This window comes from Vicugna pacos, chromosome 20 (assembly GCF_048564905.1).
Source record: "Vicugna pacos chromosome 20, VicPac4, whole genome shotgun sequence".
NCBI lineage: Eukaryota > Metazoa > Chordata > Mammalia > Artiodactyla > Camelidae > Vicugna > Vicugna pacos.
Window position 1 is genome coordinate 9023434 of NC_133006.1, and position 16393 is coordinate 9039826.

The 16393-nt window shown below is 49.3% G+C and overlaps 1 protein-coding gene across 10 annotated transcripts in view; it reads right to left on the minus strand.

The window, feature by feature from the left end:
- Positions 1-6973: 6973 nt before the first annotated feature.
- PAQR8 (progestin and adipoQ receptor family member 8) overlaps positions 6974-16393 on the minus strand; it is a 97698-nt gene continuing 88278 nt past the window's right edge. For 5 of the 10 annotated variants that reach the window (XM_072944817.1, XM_072944816.1, XM_072944820.1 and 2 more), the window contains 2 exons: positions 13750-13864; positions 6974-9972 (listed from right to left, as the gene is read on the minus strand). In XM_072944817.1, coding sequence (XP_072800918.1) covers positions 8890-9972; positions 13750-13864 — 1198 coding nt within the window. In that variant the 3' untranslated portion in view covers positions 6974-8889. The remainder of the gene's footprint in view (positions 9973-13749; positions 13865-16393) is intronic. The other 5 variants (XM_072944818.1, XM_031688636.2, XM_031688637.2 and 2 more) reach the window with 1 other exon arrangement.

A 16393-nucleotide genomic window follows, 5' to 3' on the forward strand; every position in this document is an offset into this window, starting at 1 on the left:
ATAATTTTTAAAAATAATATGGGAAGGAGGAAGTGGGAAGGTGTATAGATGACACTAGATTGCCCAGGAGTTGACCATTGTTGGCATAATTACATGGGCATTCGTTAACTAATTCTGTCTATTTTTGTATATATTTGACATTTCTTATAATTGAAAAGTTAAAATTTTTTAAAAAAAGCATGGATTCTGGAGCCAGGGTACAGGTCCTGATTCTGTCACTCACCAGCTCTGTGACCTGGGGGAGGGTTCTAACCTTTCCTTACTGTAAACATGGATAATAATAATTATTCACAACTCGTAAGATTGTGAGCATAAACATGAGAGCATGAAGAACAGTGCTTGGTACATAGTAAGAGCTCAGTGATTGCCAGTAGCCTTGTCCGGGGCAGTACTCTGAATGTTTGGAGAGCGACTGGGGACTGGAAAAATGAGGGATGATTAGTTAAAGACGTACAGTAAAAAGAAGAGAGGGGAGGGAGCAAGTGCATTGGCACTAAACACGGAAGTCTAAAGCCTGTGGAACATTTAGAAGGTTTGGCACATGTGACTTAAGTCTTTCTTTCTTCTTCCCTCTCTCTTCCCCCAAACTCTCTATAAATATCTCCCATGCACAGACACACAGACACAGACACACACACCGCGCACACACACTCCAGATCCCTTTAGAGGGCAGGAGGGACTCCAAACTCTCTCTGAGGTTCGGGTTACAAAAAAACCCAAGGGTCCTCCTGTGCATCGTGGGAGAGGCTGGGGACGGGACCCTCCCCCAGCGCCATGGACCTTTTCCCCTGTCCCGGGGTCACCATGTTCTTTCCATCACCACTGGGCAACGAGAGCAGACTCTGCCTTTGAAGCCTCTGCAGCCCAGGACGAGGATGCTCGCAGGTGGGTGGGGCAGCCGTGGGAGCTGGGATCAGGCAGGGACCAGGGTGGGAAGTCGCCAAGGTGGGCCCAGGAGCACCTGCTTCCACAAGGTGGCATCAGCTGGGAAATATACATGGCTGCGCTGAAACCGGCCGTTTGGAATTTCTTCCCTGGATATAACCTCCTGCCACAGAGGTGCTGCTGTGTTCACACGAGTGGTAAGCTTCCTGTGAGTGTTTCCACGGAGTTGACACCTGGGACCAGCGGGTCCAGTTTCCCCCTTACTGGGGCGTGGGTCGGGGGAGGATGGGGTCTCCAGGGTCTGTTCTCTCCCGTGCTTGCTGAGCCAAGAGACCGGGGCCACCGGGCAGGCGAGCGGCCTCAGTGGAAGAGAGGGAAGCCCGAGACTGGCCAGGATGGGGTGTTCATCCCCTCGGGCTGCCATCGCCCTGCAGCACGGCCGGGGCTCAAAGCAGCAGAAGGTTGTGCTTTGACAGTGCTGGAGGCCAGAAGGCAGAAATCGCCATCTCGCTAGGGTCACACTCTCCCTCCAGACCCACCCTTGGCACTCCGTGGCGAGCATAACCCCAACCTCAGCCTCCATCGTCAACCTCTTCTTGCCCGTGTGTCTCTGTGCCTTCATGTGGCCAGGCATCCTCACCCTCCCTCCGTGTCTCTTCTTACAAGGACACCAGTCACATTGGACTAAGGGTCCACCCCACTCCAGTACGACCTCCTAGCCACTGACATCTGCAGCTGTCAAATAAGGCAACGTTGTGCGACTCCGGGAGTTAGAACATCAGCATATCTCCTGTGGGGACATAATCCAAGCCATGACAGATGGGAATCAAGGAGTGAAAAATGAGTGAGTGGAGTGGAGTTTCCTCCACCAGCTGAGAAGACGTGGGAACCACAGTGTGAAAGGACTGGGCTGCCAGCCTGTCTGGGTGGGTCTGGATACCAGCATCGAGGGAAGATTCTCTGCTGATGCCTGTGATGGTCGGTGACATGCAGGACAGTGTCGAAGAAGGAGCTCCCACCAAGGCACATGCCGAACCCGGGTGGAGCGGGGGGTGACCAACATCATCTGTGATGGGTGGAGGGCGACCCCTTTCCCAGGGGTTCTGGGTATTCAGACTCAAAGGCCTCAGTTTCTGTGAGGCTCTATTACTGAAGAGCCAGAGAGTTTGGGGTAAATTTACTTAATCTGCCAGTTTCCTCATTTATGAAATGGAGGCAGTATGAGTACCTACCTCACAGGGAGGTCTGAGGTTAAATGAAAGAATTTAAGAGCTCAGTTAAGAACTTGGCAAAGAGTCGTCACTAAACAACGTAAACCGTTCAAATTCTTATGATTCCTAGTTTGCAGACTCTGCCTTGGACGTTTCATCGCATTTCTGCCTGGAGAATAAACCAGAGTCCAGACCAGTGTCGGCAGGACAAGGAAACTTTCAAAGCCTTATCTGGGGAGTGGAGGTCAGCATTCCAGGCACTTAAAAAAATATGCTCGGAGAAGAATTTGGGAAGAATCCTACGAGCACGAGAGTGTGTCCTCAGGAACACAGTCTGCTGGGCCAGGCCCACACGTGGGAGGACTTGATGATAGCCCGGTTCTGTGAAGACCCCAGGCAACAGCTTTCGCTGTTTTCTACAGGCAGGTTCATGTGCAATTAGTAATTAGCCCGTAGAGGTAAACAGCTACCCTGTAATTTTCAGGGGCAGGAGTCTTCCCCGCATCCCCCATCCTAAAGTCACAGTAAAAGCCCGAGTCCTGACAAGGCTCTCACAGCCTGCCCTCATCCCCTGCTCTGCTGCCCTCTCTGTGCATGCTGGCCTGTGATTCCTGGTATGCTCTGGCCTTGGGGCCTTTTCAGTTCTTCCTTCTGTCAGGGAGAAAGGCAGAGCTGCTTCTCCCCCCACTGGTTTCTGCAGTCTCCCCTGATCCTGGTTAGAACTGCACTTGCCCCTCCCCTCTGGCCTTGCTCCCTGTTCCTCGTTGGCATCATCCTCTTCTAACACATTATGTAACTAATTAATTTATTTGGTGTGTTGTTTGTTTCACAGTCTTCCCCCCACCGCCCAGGGTAAGCTCCCCAAGGTCCGGGATCTGTGTTCTGTCCGTGGCTGCATCCTGGTGCCTAGAACAGGGCCTGGCACCTGTGGGCTCAGTGTTTGTAGAGTGACTGCCGGTGAGTCCACAAACTCACTAGTTCAACAGGCTGGTGAACTGGCCTCCAGCCAAGGCCTTCCTAGCGGAGGACCCGTGGAGGGCTGGACTCACATTTCACAGAATTCTTTCACTGAGAGATAATGTGTCATTGGCCTTTATTCAGGCCCAGCCACAGCCTTATCAAATGACCCACATACGGGACATCAGGAGGGCGAGTCATGTGACCGTCTGGGGATGCCTGTAAACCCAGCCAGACTGGAGATTTCATACTTTGCAGAATGGAAGTAGTAGGGTGATTAAAATTTCTGGCTTTTCTGGGATCTTTCTATCACACTGCTAATTTACCTCCCACTGACAGCATTTTGACACAGCCTCATCCTTACCTTGAAGGGATTCATTTTAGTGATGGGCCCATGGATTATCTTTTTTCCTCTATTTTTCTGCGTTTTCTTTAATAAGCATTTATGACTTGAACATGAGAACTGACCGATGACTTTGGGGTGGGGGGGCTTCCTCCTACATACGCATAACTCTTTTATAAGGTAGAGTCACGTGTTCTTAAAGTCATTATCACCTGTCAAAATCCCTGGAAGAGCCAGTTGCTTGAAGGACTGACAATCCCAGTGAAAGAGCAGAGAGAGGGCTTGCATAATCTTGGCAAGATAATCAATACGAGATGAGTTTCTCTCCAAGGATTCAAAGGTATTTTTTGAGAAGCCATGACGGGAGGGTGAGATTTGACTTTAGCATCTGGGCCACCAAGGGCCTGTAGCCAATGGGACTTTCCAGCTTCAGAGGAGACCGTGAAATGCAGAGAATGCTTTATTTGACATCCAGGGACATGGTGCAGAGTCACCTTAATCCGCAAAGAAGTGATACAATCCTGGCTATTCGTGAGGTATTTAGAAACAAAAGTTAAAAATGAGATCAGACTGAAATATACACAAGCCATAAAAGTGCTATCCACACTGTAAAGGGCTCTGCAAATGTTCGGTGTTGATGTTTCTGGATTAGCTGGACCCTGAATTTAATGGAAGGAAAAATAAGTTTGAGTCCAATCATGACTAGTTGCGTGACTCTGAGCCAGTCATCCCACTTTCTTGGTGTGTTTTCTGGTTTAATGATGCTCTGTTTGGTTTTACCTCATTGGACTCTTAAGAAGCTAAACAGATGTGGAGATACTTGGAAAGACATAGAGCTTGATAAAATCTGAGGTGTTACTCTGTAGCCTCTGAATTGGTCAAGGCCTCCTGGAGACTAAAATTCCATGCATAACTTCCTATGAGAGTCATATTGGGGAAAAAGCCCTTCCCTTAAGTAGACGTGCTCCCAAAGTTAATATTTAAATGAATTTTCTCTTTAAACGTTGATTGCCAATTCTCCCAAGTCTGGGTGACAGCTGTTTTCTCAGGGGCACCCAATTCACAGTGGGCAATCAACGTCTTAATGTAATGATGTTCCTTCCATATTAAATTATTTCTGTAAAAATTCCATAAGGGATAAGGGATAAGGTGGGGGTCCCCCCCAAAGGAGGCAGCCAGAAAGCAGGATGCTGATTACAGCTTCCCAGGTCAGGAACCTGTGCTTGGGTTGGAACCTACTTCCCTTTCCCTACCGGATGGGACTTTCGGGGACATCTGTACTGCCTGTGGGGATATAGGGCCTCTCTCTGTGCCTGGATGTGTCAAGGGTTCCCAAGACCAAATTAAAACAACCAGAGGGCAGTCAGACGGGCTGGAGAGGCAGTGGAAGTAGCAAGAAGGGTGGAGATGACCATCAGGTGACAGTCTTGCTGGAGTGGGAGGTATTTCCAGCCTCTGGAGAGGAAAGGAGAGCGTGCAGTCCTTTTGTAAAGGGTCTGCTCCAAAGCAGGTCCCAGCCTCCCGTGGGTTTGGCAGGCCATCTGGCCCTTGGGCTGTGATGGGGACCAAGTCCTGGAGAGGGGGACCCTGTCATGGCCCAAGATGGGAAGAGGCTGGTCTTGCTTTAGCAAGCAGGGTCCCTGTGTGCTACCCTCACTGTGGTATCATCTGTGCCAACATGGTATCTGCCACCAATCAGTGCTCATAAATACTCACTAAATCAGTAATTGGAGAGGGGTAAACCTATTAGCCGTGACCACAGAAGCATCTGCAAACTGCCCAGGGTCCCTGCTGCTGATAAAAAACGGTTTGGACAAAATCTCTTGGTTGATAGATGCTAAATTTCACAACATATACATTATAGTACCTGTTATGGTACAATAAAAGTATATATAATTCATAATTTTTAGGTTTCAAAAAAATGTGGCCCATCAATTCAAAAGTTTGAAATAGTTAACATTATTGTCCATGAAATTAGAAATATTTACTCAGTTACATTGAAATCCTCAGAGAAATCAACCCCATAGCTTTTTAAGAAGGGGAAGCAATTGATTGACACACAAGTGGGGATTTGGGGGAAGGAAGCATATGTGGGGAGTCTGGGTATGGAGGTCTTTTTTAAGCTTTTATACTTTCCTACTTCAAGGTGGCTGTGATGTGTCCTGATCTCCTCCTTCTGGACAATGTTTGTCTAGATAAGACCTTTCTCTAAGATGAGCCTTGTCAAAGGAGTCTTTGTGAAGGGCCTAGTCGAGGTAGCTGTGGACAGCACAATATTCCACTTACAAAATCTGTTTAACTGTCATTTGTGTAAGTAGAGTTATATAAACAGAAAACAGTTCTATTTTTTTCTTCGCCACGCAATCAAGCCAAACACTAGGACCAACACCATCAGGCGGAAGCCTTGGGGTCCAGGGGAGGGGACCGTGGCCACGCCCTGAGTCAGACACGGGCGCCATCTGGAGGACCCCCTTGGAACTACAGTGCACCAAGTGAACCACCTAATGTTTTCAAGCATTGAAGGTGAACAGGTGGGCAACTGAGGCAGGAACCAAATGCCTCCATCCCGTGGCCTGAGCTATCGTTTCAAGCTTCCAGCAGAGGATCGAGAATAGTGTTAATAAGTGAGGCACCTTCAGCCGAGGCAGAAAATGCAACTCTAACATCCAAAGAGTGTTCACATTAGCTCTCTGGTCAGTCTAGGTCAGGAAGTGCCTGCAGTGTGTCCTCAGTTTGCTGCATCCTGTTGTCTCTTCTCCTGACCTCTAGTGGGGCGGCACACATATCCATCAGAATCTGTATTCCCAAGAAGATGTAAACGAATAAGAGTTTAGTTTGTTTTAGAAGGATTTACTTTTTGATTGGCTACAAGGCTTAGTTAAAAAGAGAGATTTAACGGCCGAATTTCCCAGAGAGGTCAACTGTCGGCTTTGGTGGATTAAGAATAAGAACCATCTCCTTTATCAAATACTTAATTATTCCTTTTAAACAAACTAGGTCTCTGCCTTACTGATACGATCACTTTCATGAAACTGTGTTCAAAGGACTAAGTATTTAAACTCTTAAAAGTCTGAGTAGTTAAAAACACCTGCGTTTTCTGTTGATCTATTTCCAATGAGATGCTGGTAATTTCTTATGAGATAGTAGTTCCCTCCTTCAGTGCTTCTCAAATATCTCTTGGGAATAAAAATATTTTTTTAAATTTCTAAGCACTTGAGGGACCAATATTTGTGTAAACTAACATAAACATTTTATGAATTTCGTATTCATATCTAAAAGTTCAGTGTCTCCATCTGTACTTGTCACAGACGGTTCTGTGCATAGGCTGGTCTTGGTCTATCTCCTGTTCTCGTTGAAAAATACGTGCATTTGGCTCAAAGATCACTGCCCACCACGACCACCACAGTTATAGTCAGGAGCGTAACTTACACCTTCCTTCCAACTTTGAAAAGAATGTCATCTACCGAATCCATAATTACAAACATTGCAGACATTTTCTCGTCCGCATTTAAAACTGACCCCCTACTTGCGCTGTGTTGACATAGCTTTCCATTCCCTCGTTAGTAGTTCAGCCCGGTTCGGTGTTGCTAACTTTATTGGCGGTGAACTTGGTCTGAACACCAGAAGCTTGTGTAAGACATTGGGGTAGCACAGAAGTTCAGGGGTTAGACGATTAACAGGAGAAATCCATCTGGGGGAACAACGGAGCTAACAAGACACAGGGTTTCTTGATATAAAGGTTATAGGAAAGCTTCGCTGAATTCCCCCCTCCACACACAGAAATACTGGTTGAGTCTTCTGAATTGGTAAGTGATTCTGGTGTTCTGAAGTTTCTTTCATCCACGGGTTGGAGGGCAATGAATTCTTTTTTCTTAACCTAATGATCCTAAAATTGAAAATTCATCGTGGCCATGTATTAAGTGAAGCGTTTGTACGTTTCCGTTTATAAGACCCAAACCCCACACATCTCTCAAGAAGAAGAAAACAGAGACCCCAAGACAACAAAGTAACAGTAACAGAAGAGGTTCATCAAAAGGGAGTGAAAAACCACTTTTCTTTTTAGTCAACAGAGACCTCATACTGATAAGAAAGGCAGCCTCTAGGGAGGTTCCCACAGTCCTGTCGCTGCCGCCCCCTTCACCAGCTCAGTGCAGAAGTCAGTCCTCAGGGAGGGCTGCGTGGCCAGAACACGGTGACTGCAAGTACCACCCATCCCATAGCAGCTGCTGGACGGCGATGTCCTAAACAGAGCATTCTGCCTACGGGACGCCTGGTTCACTGCTCTTACCCAAAGGAGCCTTCGGGGACCAACCCACAATGAGCGTGCACACACACGCACGCGCACACGCACGCGCACACACACGCACACACCCATGCCTGTCCTGGGGCTTGATTATTTGAAGCTGCTCTAAAGCTGAGGACCCTGAACTAGCATGGTCCTTTCTGGGGCAGCTTCTATTTAAGCAGCTGGACCCTGGGTTCCTCTTGAAATAACCGAACCCCTGGTGGGACTCTTAGAACCAATTCATGTTACCAGGGGTTTTCTGAACATGCTGAACATCTGGAGAAGATTCTCTGGAGCAAGCCGCAGATCCGGCAGCACTAATAAATCTTGAGTCAGCCTGCGATGCCCAGTCTAAAACTGAAGGGTCCCAGGACACCCAGCGGTATCCATGCTTGTTGGCTGGGCCACATGGGGGCCCTTGGCACTGCATTTTCTAGTACCGTTTACATTAGTATTATGTGAGAGTAAACTTCCTGGATGTCCACAAGGATCCAGGCCTATCCTGGAAGGAGGACTGCTTCGTCGGCCTCTAGGTCACCACGCAAGGTACAGGTGGGAGTGAACGGCATGTTCGAGAAGACAGCCAGGCAGACATCATCCTGAGAAAAGGGTCAGTGCTACAGTGGGCAAGGGAAGAAGGACCAGAAGTCAAATGAACCGAGTAATGTATTACGTCAAAGGGTTTCACTGAATCGTCTTGAAGATTCTGACTTCTCCACCCCAGACCATCTGAAATCCAAATGAAATCGGGCCCTTGGGTCAATGTATCCAATCACCAAAGACCAACATTGGGTAGGATGCCCATCTCAAACAGTGTGGTCCAGCCACCAACTCCCTGTCCAGTCCAACTGTATTATCCCTTCAGCCCAGGGCTTGCCCTGGAGGCCACAGTCAGAACTTGGCTAAGTTTTCAGGCATGAAGGTGGCTCTTTATTCAGTGTCTGACGAGTCTAAGCCAAGGTCCCGTCCCTTTCTGTGTCTCCTAAGGCCGTGGCCCAGCGGGGAAAGGAACAGTCCTCTCACTAATGACAATGACCACAAAGCTCTTGCATCCTTGGGCCTCCCAGTGCCATAACCAGAGCCACCCCTGGAAATGTGCACTCATTGAAAAGCCCGCTCTTCAGAACAAAAAGTCAGCGCCCCTGGTTGTATCAAGTTTTCCCCAAACCACAACAGGCTGCCTCCACGCCTCATCGCACCTGCCAGCCTCAGGAATCTTTCTTGGTCAGTCTGGCTTTGATTTTTTGTCTCAGGAGGGCTGCAGTGGCGGCACTGCAGGCCACCAGGACGAAGAAGGAGAGGCAGGCTGTGTAGACGGACAGGGGACTGTGGCGTTGCAGGAATATCTCCTGTCGCCCCTTGTAGTCCAGGAGGATGGCCTCCAGCTGGGAGAGCGTGCAGACAGACAGAAAGGCATGGAAGATCTGATGCCCGTGGCCCACAATATCACAGGAGCCCGGGAAGTACTTCTCCGGAACCGGGCAGGAGAAGAAGTAGGCACTGACCAGGAAGAAGACGATCTGGAGGGAGTGGTACCAGACCGCCTGCTCCTGGCAGCCAGACAGGTGGCACAGGACCACGCGATGTGCCACGGGGCTGATGTCCAGGATGAAGGCCAGCCCCGCCGGCACCACCTGGCAGACCTTCCTCATGACCGGGTAAGGCCTCCGGTAACGATACTTGGCGTAGCAACAGCCGGCGCAGGACAGCCAGCCGCAGAAGGCGGCTGCGGGCAGGAAGAAGAGCCAGAAGCGCTCGTACCAGGCCTGGTCGGAGCTGTAAAAGAAGTGGACCAGGGCGCTGCCGTACTGGTAGATGCTCACGCCCACGTAATCCACGAAGTAGAAGGTGTAGTGCGAGAGCTCGGACTTGGACTGCAGCAGGTGGGCCAGGAGGCTGAAGGTGAGGTACGTGATGGAGGACAGGACGTAGAGCAGCAGGGGCAGGGCGTGGGCGGTGGTCCACGGCAGGCCCTCGGCCTCCACAAAGGCCCAGAACCGCAGGAGGACGGCCAGCGCCGCCAGCAGGTGGGTCCAGACGTTGACCACCTCGTTGTGTTTCTGGAAGAGGCTGAGGAAGTAGTAGCGCCACTCGTGCCCGGTGGGGCGGTAGCCGGCGTGGATGTACGGCTCCCGGAAGAGCTGGGGCACGTCGCTCTCGGGGACGGTGCCGGGCATCTTGGGCAGCCCGTCCTCCAGGATCTTGGGCAGGCGGCGCAGGTGCTGCCCGCTCACCGACAGGGTGCTCAGCCGCTCCAGGATGGCGGTCGTCATGGCTGCACGGGATGCAACCTAAAGAAGACAGAGCAAAATGGGCAAAACTGTGGTGAGGCGGGGCTGAGCCGGGCAGGGGCGAGCCGTGGGCTTCCTAGTGCAGCAGGGGAGGCGGGGGCTGCAGACAGCGTTCTTCGAGCCTCAGTTTTCTCATAGGTAGAGTGACCGAGTTGGACCGAGATCCCGTTTTACCCTAACCTTCTGATCTTGTCTCTGCTACCCACCCCAGTGTGAGGCCAAGTCACATCTCGTAAAATGGAATGTTAGGTACCCCGTTTTAATGACATCTGGAAGGTGATGAAGGGTATACCTTTCAAGCTTTGGAGTTTTCTCGATGACATTAGAATGTAATCATCAGACGGGCTCTAACAGTACAAAGTACTATATTGAAATATAAAAATGATCAATATTGAGAAGATGTGGTGTATTTATACAATGAAATACTATTCAGCCATAAAAAACAACATGATGACGTTTGCAGCAACATGGATGCTCCTGGAGAATGTCATTCTAAGTGAAGTAAGCCAGAAAGAGAAAGAAAAATACCATATGAGATCACTCATATGTGGAATCTAAAAATAAAAACAAAACAAAAACATAAATACAAAACAGAAACAGACTCATAGACATAGAATACAAACTTGTGGTTGCCAAAGGGGGCGGGGGGTGGGAAGGGACAGACTGGGATTTCAAAATGTAGAATAGATAAACAAGATTATACTCTATAGCACAGGGAAATATATACAAGATCTTGTGGTAGCTCACAGCAAAAAGAAAATGTGACAATGAATTTATGCATGTTCATGTATAACTGAAAAATTGTGCTGTACACTGGAATTTGACACAACATTGTAAAATGACTATAACTCAATAAAAAAATGTTAAAAAATTACCAAAAGTCAATTCTAATAATATTTTAATAGCTTGGAACTATGAATACATTTATCCATAGAAACAATGTTATGCATAAAAAGTAGATCAACAGACTGGTCTTCAAAGATTTGATTTCATTTAATTTAAAGTGTTGCATGTTTACAATGGAAAATATTATGACAATATGGTAATTAAATAAAAGAAGGCAAAATTAGGAAAAAAAGATCAATATTGATATGACTGATGGTGGCCTATATTTCTGGCACATATAATCTTTTTTTAAATTTATTTTTATTTTTTAAATTTTGTGAGGGGTAATTAGGTTCATTCATTTCTTTCTTTCTTTTTAGAGGAGATACTGGGGATTGAACCCAGGACCTTGTGTGTGCTAGACATGCACTCTACTACTTGTGCTACATCCTCCCCCCACCCCCCGCCCTGGGTACCTAATCTTAAATTATCCACGAGTTTCACTGGGAACTTGAAAATCTGAGATAAGCAAGAGTAACTTGAACCTCAAAGTAAAGACAGACAAATGAGCCATCGAGCAGGTTGGTAAAGACCAAGGCATATTCTGGGAAGTGTTTAATCAGTCAAACAAAATTAACATGTGGCCTAAATTTAACATAAAATCCAGTTGCAAAGATTGTGGGGGTTTGTTTGGGTTTTTTTGTTGCTGTTGGTTGGTTGATTTGTTTTTTAAATTATGCTTTGGAAAGCAAGTCGTTCTGGACTTGCTTCTCTTAGGTAACTCAAATCTGTACCCAGTAAATTTCAGGCCTCAAAGATGTTGAATTTGCTCTTTGAATTTTTAGATGAGAAATGAGCCAGTTGAACAGAGCAATCCTTTCGTAAAATGGCTGCAGAATTTCCCATGAAGTTACTGAGCAAAGCAATGGACGCTTAGCCTGTCGACAGCGCTCTTCCGTACTTCCTACTTCTCAAATGCTTTTCTTCAGAAAAGTTCAAGATCCAGTTGATCCCAATGGGCCCATCCTTCCGAGTCCTTCTGCAGCAGGATACAGCAAGCACTTCTCAGGGCACTGCAGATTTTAGCCAAGAAAACGTAATCTTCCTACACACTCTTCTTAATCAATATTGGCAGAGGAAAAATACCCCATCAGGTCAACGTAGAAACAGCCCAGGGAGACCTGGAGCCAAGTGCAGCCACTTCCGGGGTGGCCTTGGGCAGCCCTAGAACCTGCTAAGGTTCAGTCTCTTCATCTGTAAAGTGGGTGGTCATTTTACACATCAGATGGGCTGGTGTGCCATAAATGTGTGGATAAATGAGAGAATCTAAACAAAGTGCTAGCACGCTGCCTGGCCTGGCTGGGTGCTCAGCGAGCTACCGTTTGATGACTGGGAGCTGGCCTCTGTGCTGGGGGCACAGAGACTGATACTATATGCTCCCTGCCTAAGAGGAGGTCAGAAGCTACAGGGCAGACAACAGAAAAATCATGACAGAAACATGTGATGAGTGTCCCAGTGGTTCACTGTTTGTGTTTTTCTCTAACATTGATAAAATATATTTATTTAGGGATAATAGAGGGGCCATCCATAAGTGATATGTGAAAGGAACAGAGAAAACACGTTCAAATAGTTCAGATGAGAGATACACTTGTGGCCCATAGACCACTGGTTCTCAGGGTCTCTGCAAAAAACCAGCATGGAAGGCGGGAGGGAGGGTGTGCAGGTTTCTCCAAGGGGCCCCTGAACTAAGTCTTAAGGAACAGTCAGCATTCCCAAGAGAAGATGGGGAAGGAGGTTGGGCAGGGGGTGGTAGGTAAAAGATGTCCAGGCAGAGAACAAGGTCCAAGAACTCATGCTAAGATACAGCCTGCAAAGCCCGGGGGTGCCCGAGGAGGTCACACTTGTGTGGCCAGGAGAAGGACACTGACTCCAGAGACCCAAGCTCCAGCCTGGAGTCCCATCCGCAAACCTGGAGCTCCAGCCTGGCTTCTGTCATCTGGGAAGCAGGGCTAATGACGCAAGGGCTGTGTGGTGTAATGCTTGAAGGGCGTTTGACACAGGGCTTGGTCCCAAGTCAGCAAAGCACACTATGTTGCCATTATCATGACATCGCTGGTGTGGGAAGCAGGGGTGGCTGGTGAGCAGAGGACCCAGGGCCCCTCCGGACCTGGAACCTCCTTTCACAGCAGCCTCTGTACCCCAGTACTGAGACCTGTGTTTAGCCAGCAGCCACCAGTGGTCCCCAACCAGGAATGGTGCCCATAGAGGAATTAAAGACAGCAAAAGAAACTTACTTAGTAAATGACTGCAGGGTCAGACAGAAAAACAGAAAGAGAGGGAGTGGGAGAGAGAAAGAAAATGTCATCAGAATACCTTAATACATTTAAAAACTAAAAAGGTGGTGGGGGGAGAGGAAAGGCTAAGCAGTGCTTCCACTATCCGCCAGCAGGGGGATCCTAGAGCCTGAGGGTTAAGTTCTGCACAGTGACACCTCCAACTGACCTCGGTGGTAGTTGGTGACAAGGCCAGCAGAAGTGAGGGAGGGGACAGGGGAATTGGGATCAGAGGGACCTACTGCAGGGCTGGGCCTGGGACAAGGGATGGCATTGCCAGTTACCCTGTTGCTGTTGGCTGAGAAACAATGATCTAGGGGCGCTGGGCTCGTTGGGGCTTGCTGGGAACTAAAAGGCTCTGTGCTCTAGACACAGGCTTCTGCCGTCTCTTGTGAAGCAGAGAGGGAAGTCAGATGGAAATATCAGTCTGGTTTTCCGACTGAGAAGAACAGAGGTGAGTCACTGGGGACATGAGAATCCCTGAAGAGGCTCCCCGCTATGCCCCGCCTCGCAGCCATCCAAGGTCAAGGGTGTTCCCATCACCTCTGGGCACCCAAATCAATCGGAGAGAATTCTGCACCCGGGGGGAGGTAACACATGACTGCACAATTCTGCTCACCTTTCTGTCCTCTAAAATGGGGCTCTCATAGCAACTGTAGGTCCTTATGAACAGGCAAGGCAGCTGAATTTCCAAAGATGGATGTTTGGTGCTTAGAACTGAGCACAGTTGAGACCTGGGAACAGACAGTTCAGAGGCAGAACAGACAGACCACGATACTGCCTGTGGCTGGTCTCCGGAGTCCCGTTAGGAAGCTCCGCCCTAAAGAGCTCCTCCGGCCCCCTCCCCCCGCCAGCCTGACCTCATGGCTTTATGTCGATGCGTCCTTTTCAGAGAATTATTTCCACTGCTCTCCTAAATTGTGGAAAATAAGCCAGGAAGAGGTTTATAGAACTAAGAAGTGGAGAGGTACGTGACCAAAAGGATATTAACTTTTAGCTTCAGAGGAAGAGGGGCACAAGAAGAATCATCATTCCAGTTACAGATGAAGGCCTCCTTTTTCAGGGGTCTTTAAAATGCAGCCGCGTGAGTCTTGGGGGCTCCTTAGTAACTCGGTGCCCTGGGGCACGGAGCCTACACCCACGAGGGCCTGAGTTCCAGGGATGCGAGCACCGTGACCTCCAACTCGAGGCATGACCCTTTACCTCCCTCAGCAAGGAGGGTGCTAGAAAGACGTAAGTCCTCTATCCCAGGGTGAAAAGGACCTAATTTTCCCTTTGGAAGCCCAGGGTCACGAAAAATTCGCAACTACTGGTCAGTAAGTGAGAGGATTATTTCTCTGTCCTTTGTGATGGACCCCCTCTTCCCTGCCCGAATTCTCCCTTCATCCGAGGGCAGCTCCCACGGCCACACGATGGTAAAGAGTTCTAATTCTCTTGTCATCTTGAACCTCAGAAGTCGCTGTCCAGTGAGGTTGACCCAGCAACCCCTCAGACAGGCTTAACCTCAGCAAGCTGGGGTGGGCAGGGCTTCCAGAAACAGGCCTCGAAGGACCAGCTGTACAGTCTGAGAGCAGGCTTCGGAGGAAGCCACATCCTGCCATCACCTTGTTGATGCAGGCACACACACTCCCCGCCACTCCCTTCCCCAGCCTTCCCCGGGGGCCGCTCAGTCTCCGGGCCCGTCTGTCATCCCTGGCCTCTGCCCCCACGCACTCCTCCCTCAGCCCACCGAGGTGGCACCCTTCGATCTCCCTTGCGTGGGGTACCCTCCGACTCTGAGCTGAGACAGAGGAAATGGAAAGCTTCCTTGAACCGGATAAGCTCAAGTCTTGACAATCTGGATCAACCAGAGAGCTCTTTCAGAGCAAGGATGGTCTCTTCAACAGGATTCCAGGCTACCAAGGCCACAGAGGAAGAATAAAATAAGACCACAGACCTCAAGCAGCTTCAAGAAGAGTCAAGCTTCACGAATCAACAGCCACCACCACCAGACAGCACACAATGGAAGCATTAAGTGGAGACAAATACAAACAGGCCTCTACGGAGCAGGGCTGCTCGGGGCAGCTGGGCCGGCCTGGAACAGGGGACAGGGCCAGCGTTAGGCCTGGAAGGACAGGACTCAGACAAGTGAAGGTGAGGAGCGGGCCTCCGGGAGACGGGCAGGATATGACACAGGGTGGTGTGGCCTCTGGGCACGCACTAGCAGAGGGCCCGTTGGGGAGTAAAGAGGAAGCGAGTGGGCTAGAGGCCCCGGCATTGGTGAAATGAGTTTAGATCTGATGCCGAGGAAGGAAGAGGGGAGTTCTCATCCCTGGAGTTTTAGCATTGTTCTTTTTTATTTTATTTTTTTGCCACTTTCAACTTCTTACATAGTTTTATTTTTATTTATTTTTATTAAAAAAAATTTAATGGAGGTACTGGGGATTGAACCCAGGACCTTGCAAATGCTAAGCACATGCTCGACCACTGAGCTCTCCCCCCACCCCTCATCCCTGGAGTTTTAACCTGTTCAGTCCTCATATCACCTGAGCTCGGGGGATTCATGCTGCAGACAAAGGCTGCCTCTTGTGGCCTCAGTGACACTGCCCTCTGTGGCCCTGCCTCCGTCTCCTTCTCCCATCACCCTGTCACTGTGGTGCCTGTCCCCCGGGTTCCACCATCTGCCCCCTCTTTTGCACCTGACACCTCTCACACAGGCATTGCTCCCACGCCCTTGGTTTCAGCCAGCACTTGGATCAGATGATGCCCAAATCTGTGCTTCCAGCCAGATCTTCCCTGAATTTGGATTCCAGTATCCAGCAGCTCTGGACTTGTCCAGATGCATATCCCACGGGCACTTCAAAGGCAGCCTCTGCAGACGCCTCCTTCAGCCCAGACCTGACGCTTCCCTGCATCTCATCAGTCACAGAGGCCTGCTGATTTTATCTCAGGGTTTCTGGAATCCACTGGTCGTTTCCGTCTCTACTGCTCTCCCTAGACCCGGGCCTTCCAAGTGAACTTGTGCTGACGAACACGGCCCTCTCAGAACTGATCTTTCCTCCCCACATGGTGGCTCCCCCTGCCTGGCATCCCCAAACTCTCACTCTGTCCTCCAAACCACTTCAGAGATGCGGTCACCACACCCCTCCTCAAATCAGTCCCTCAGTGGCTCATTGTTCATGACACAAGCTCTAACCCTAACGTGCAAACGGGCCCTTCTTCTGCAGACCTCTTTCCCACTTCCCATTCCAGTCTCCTCTCCTGGAGCCCACACCCCCGCCCTC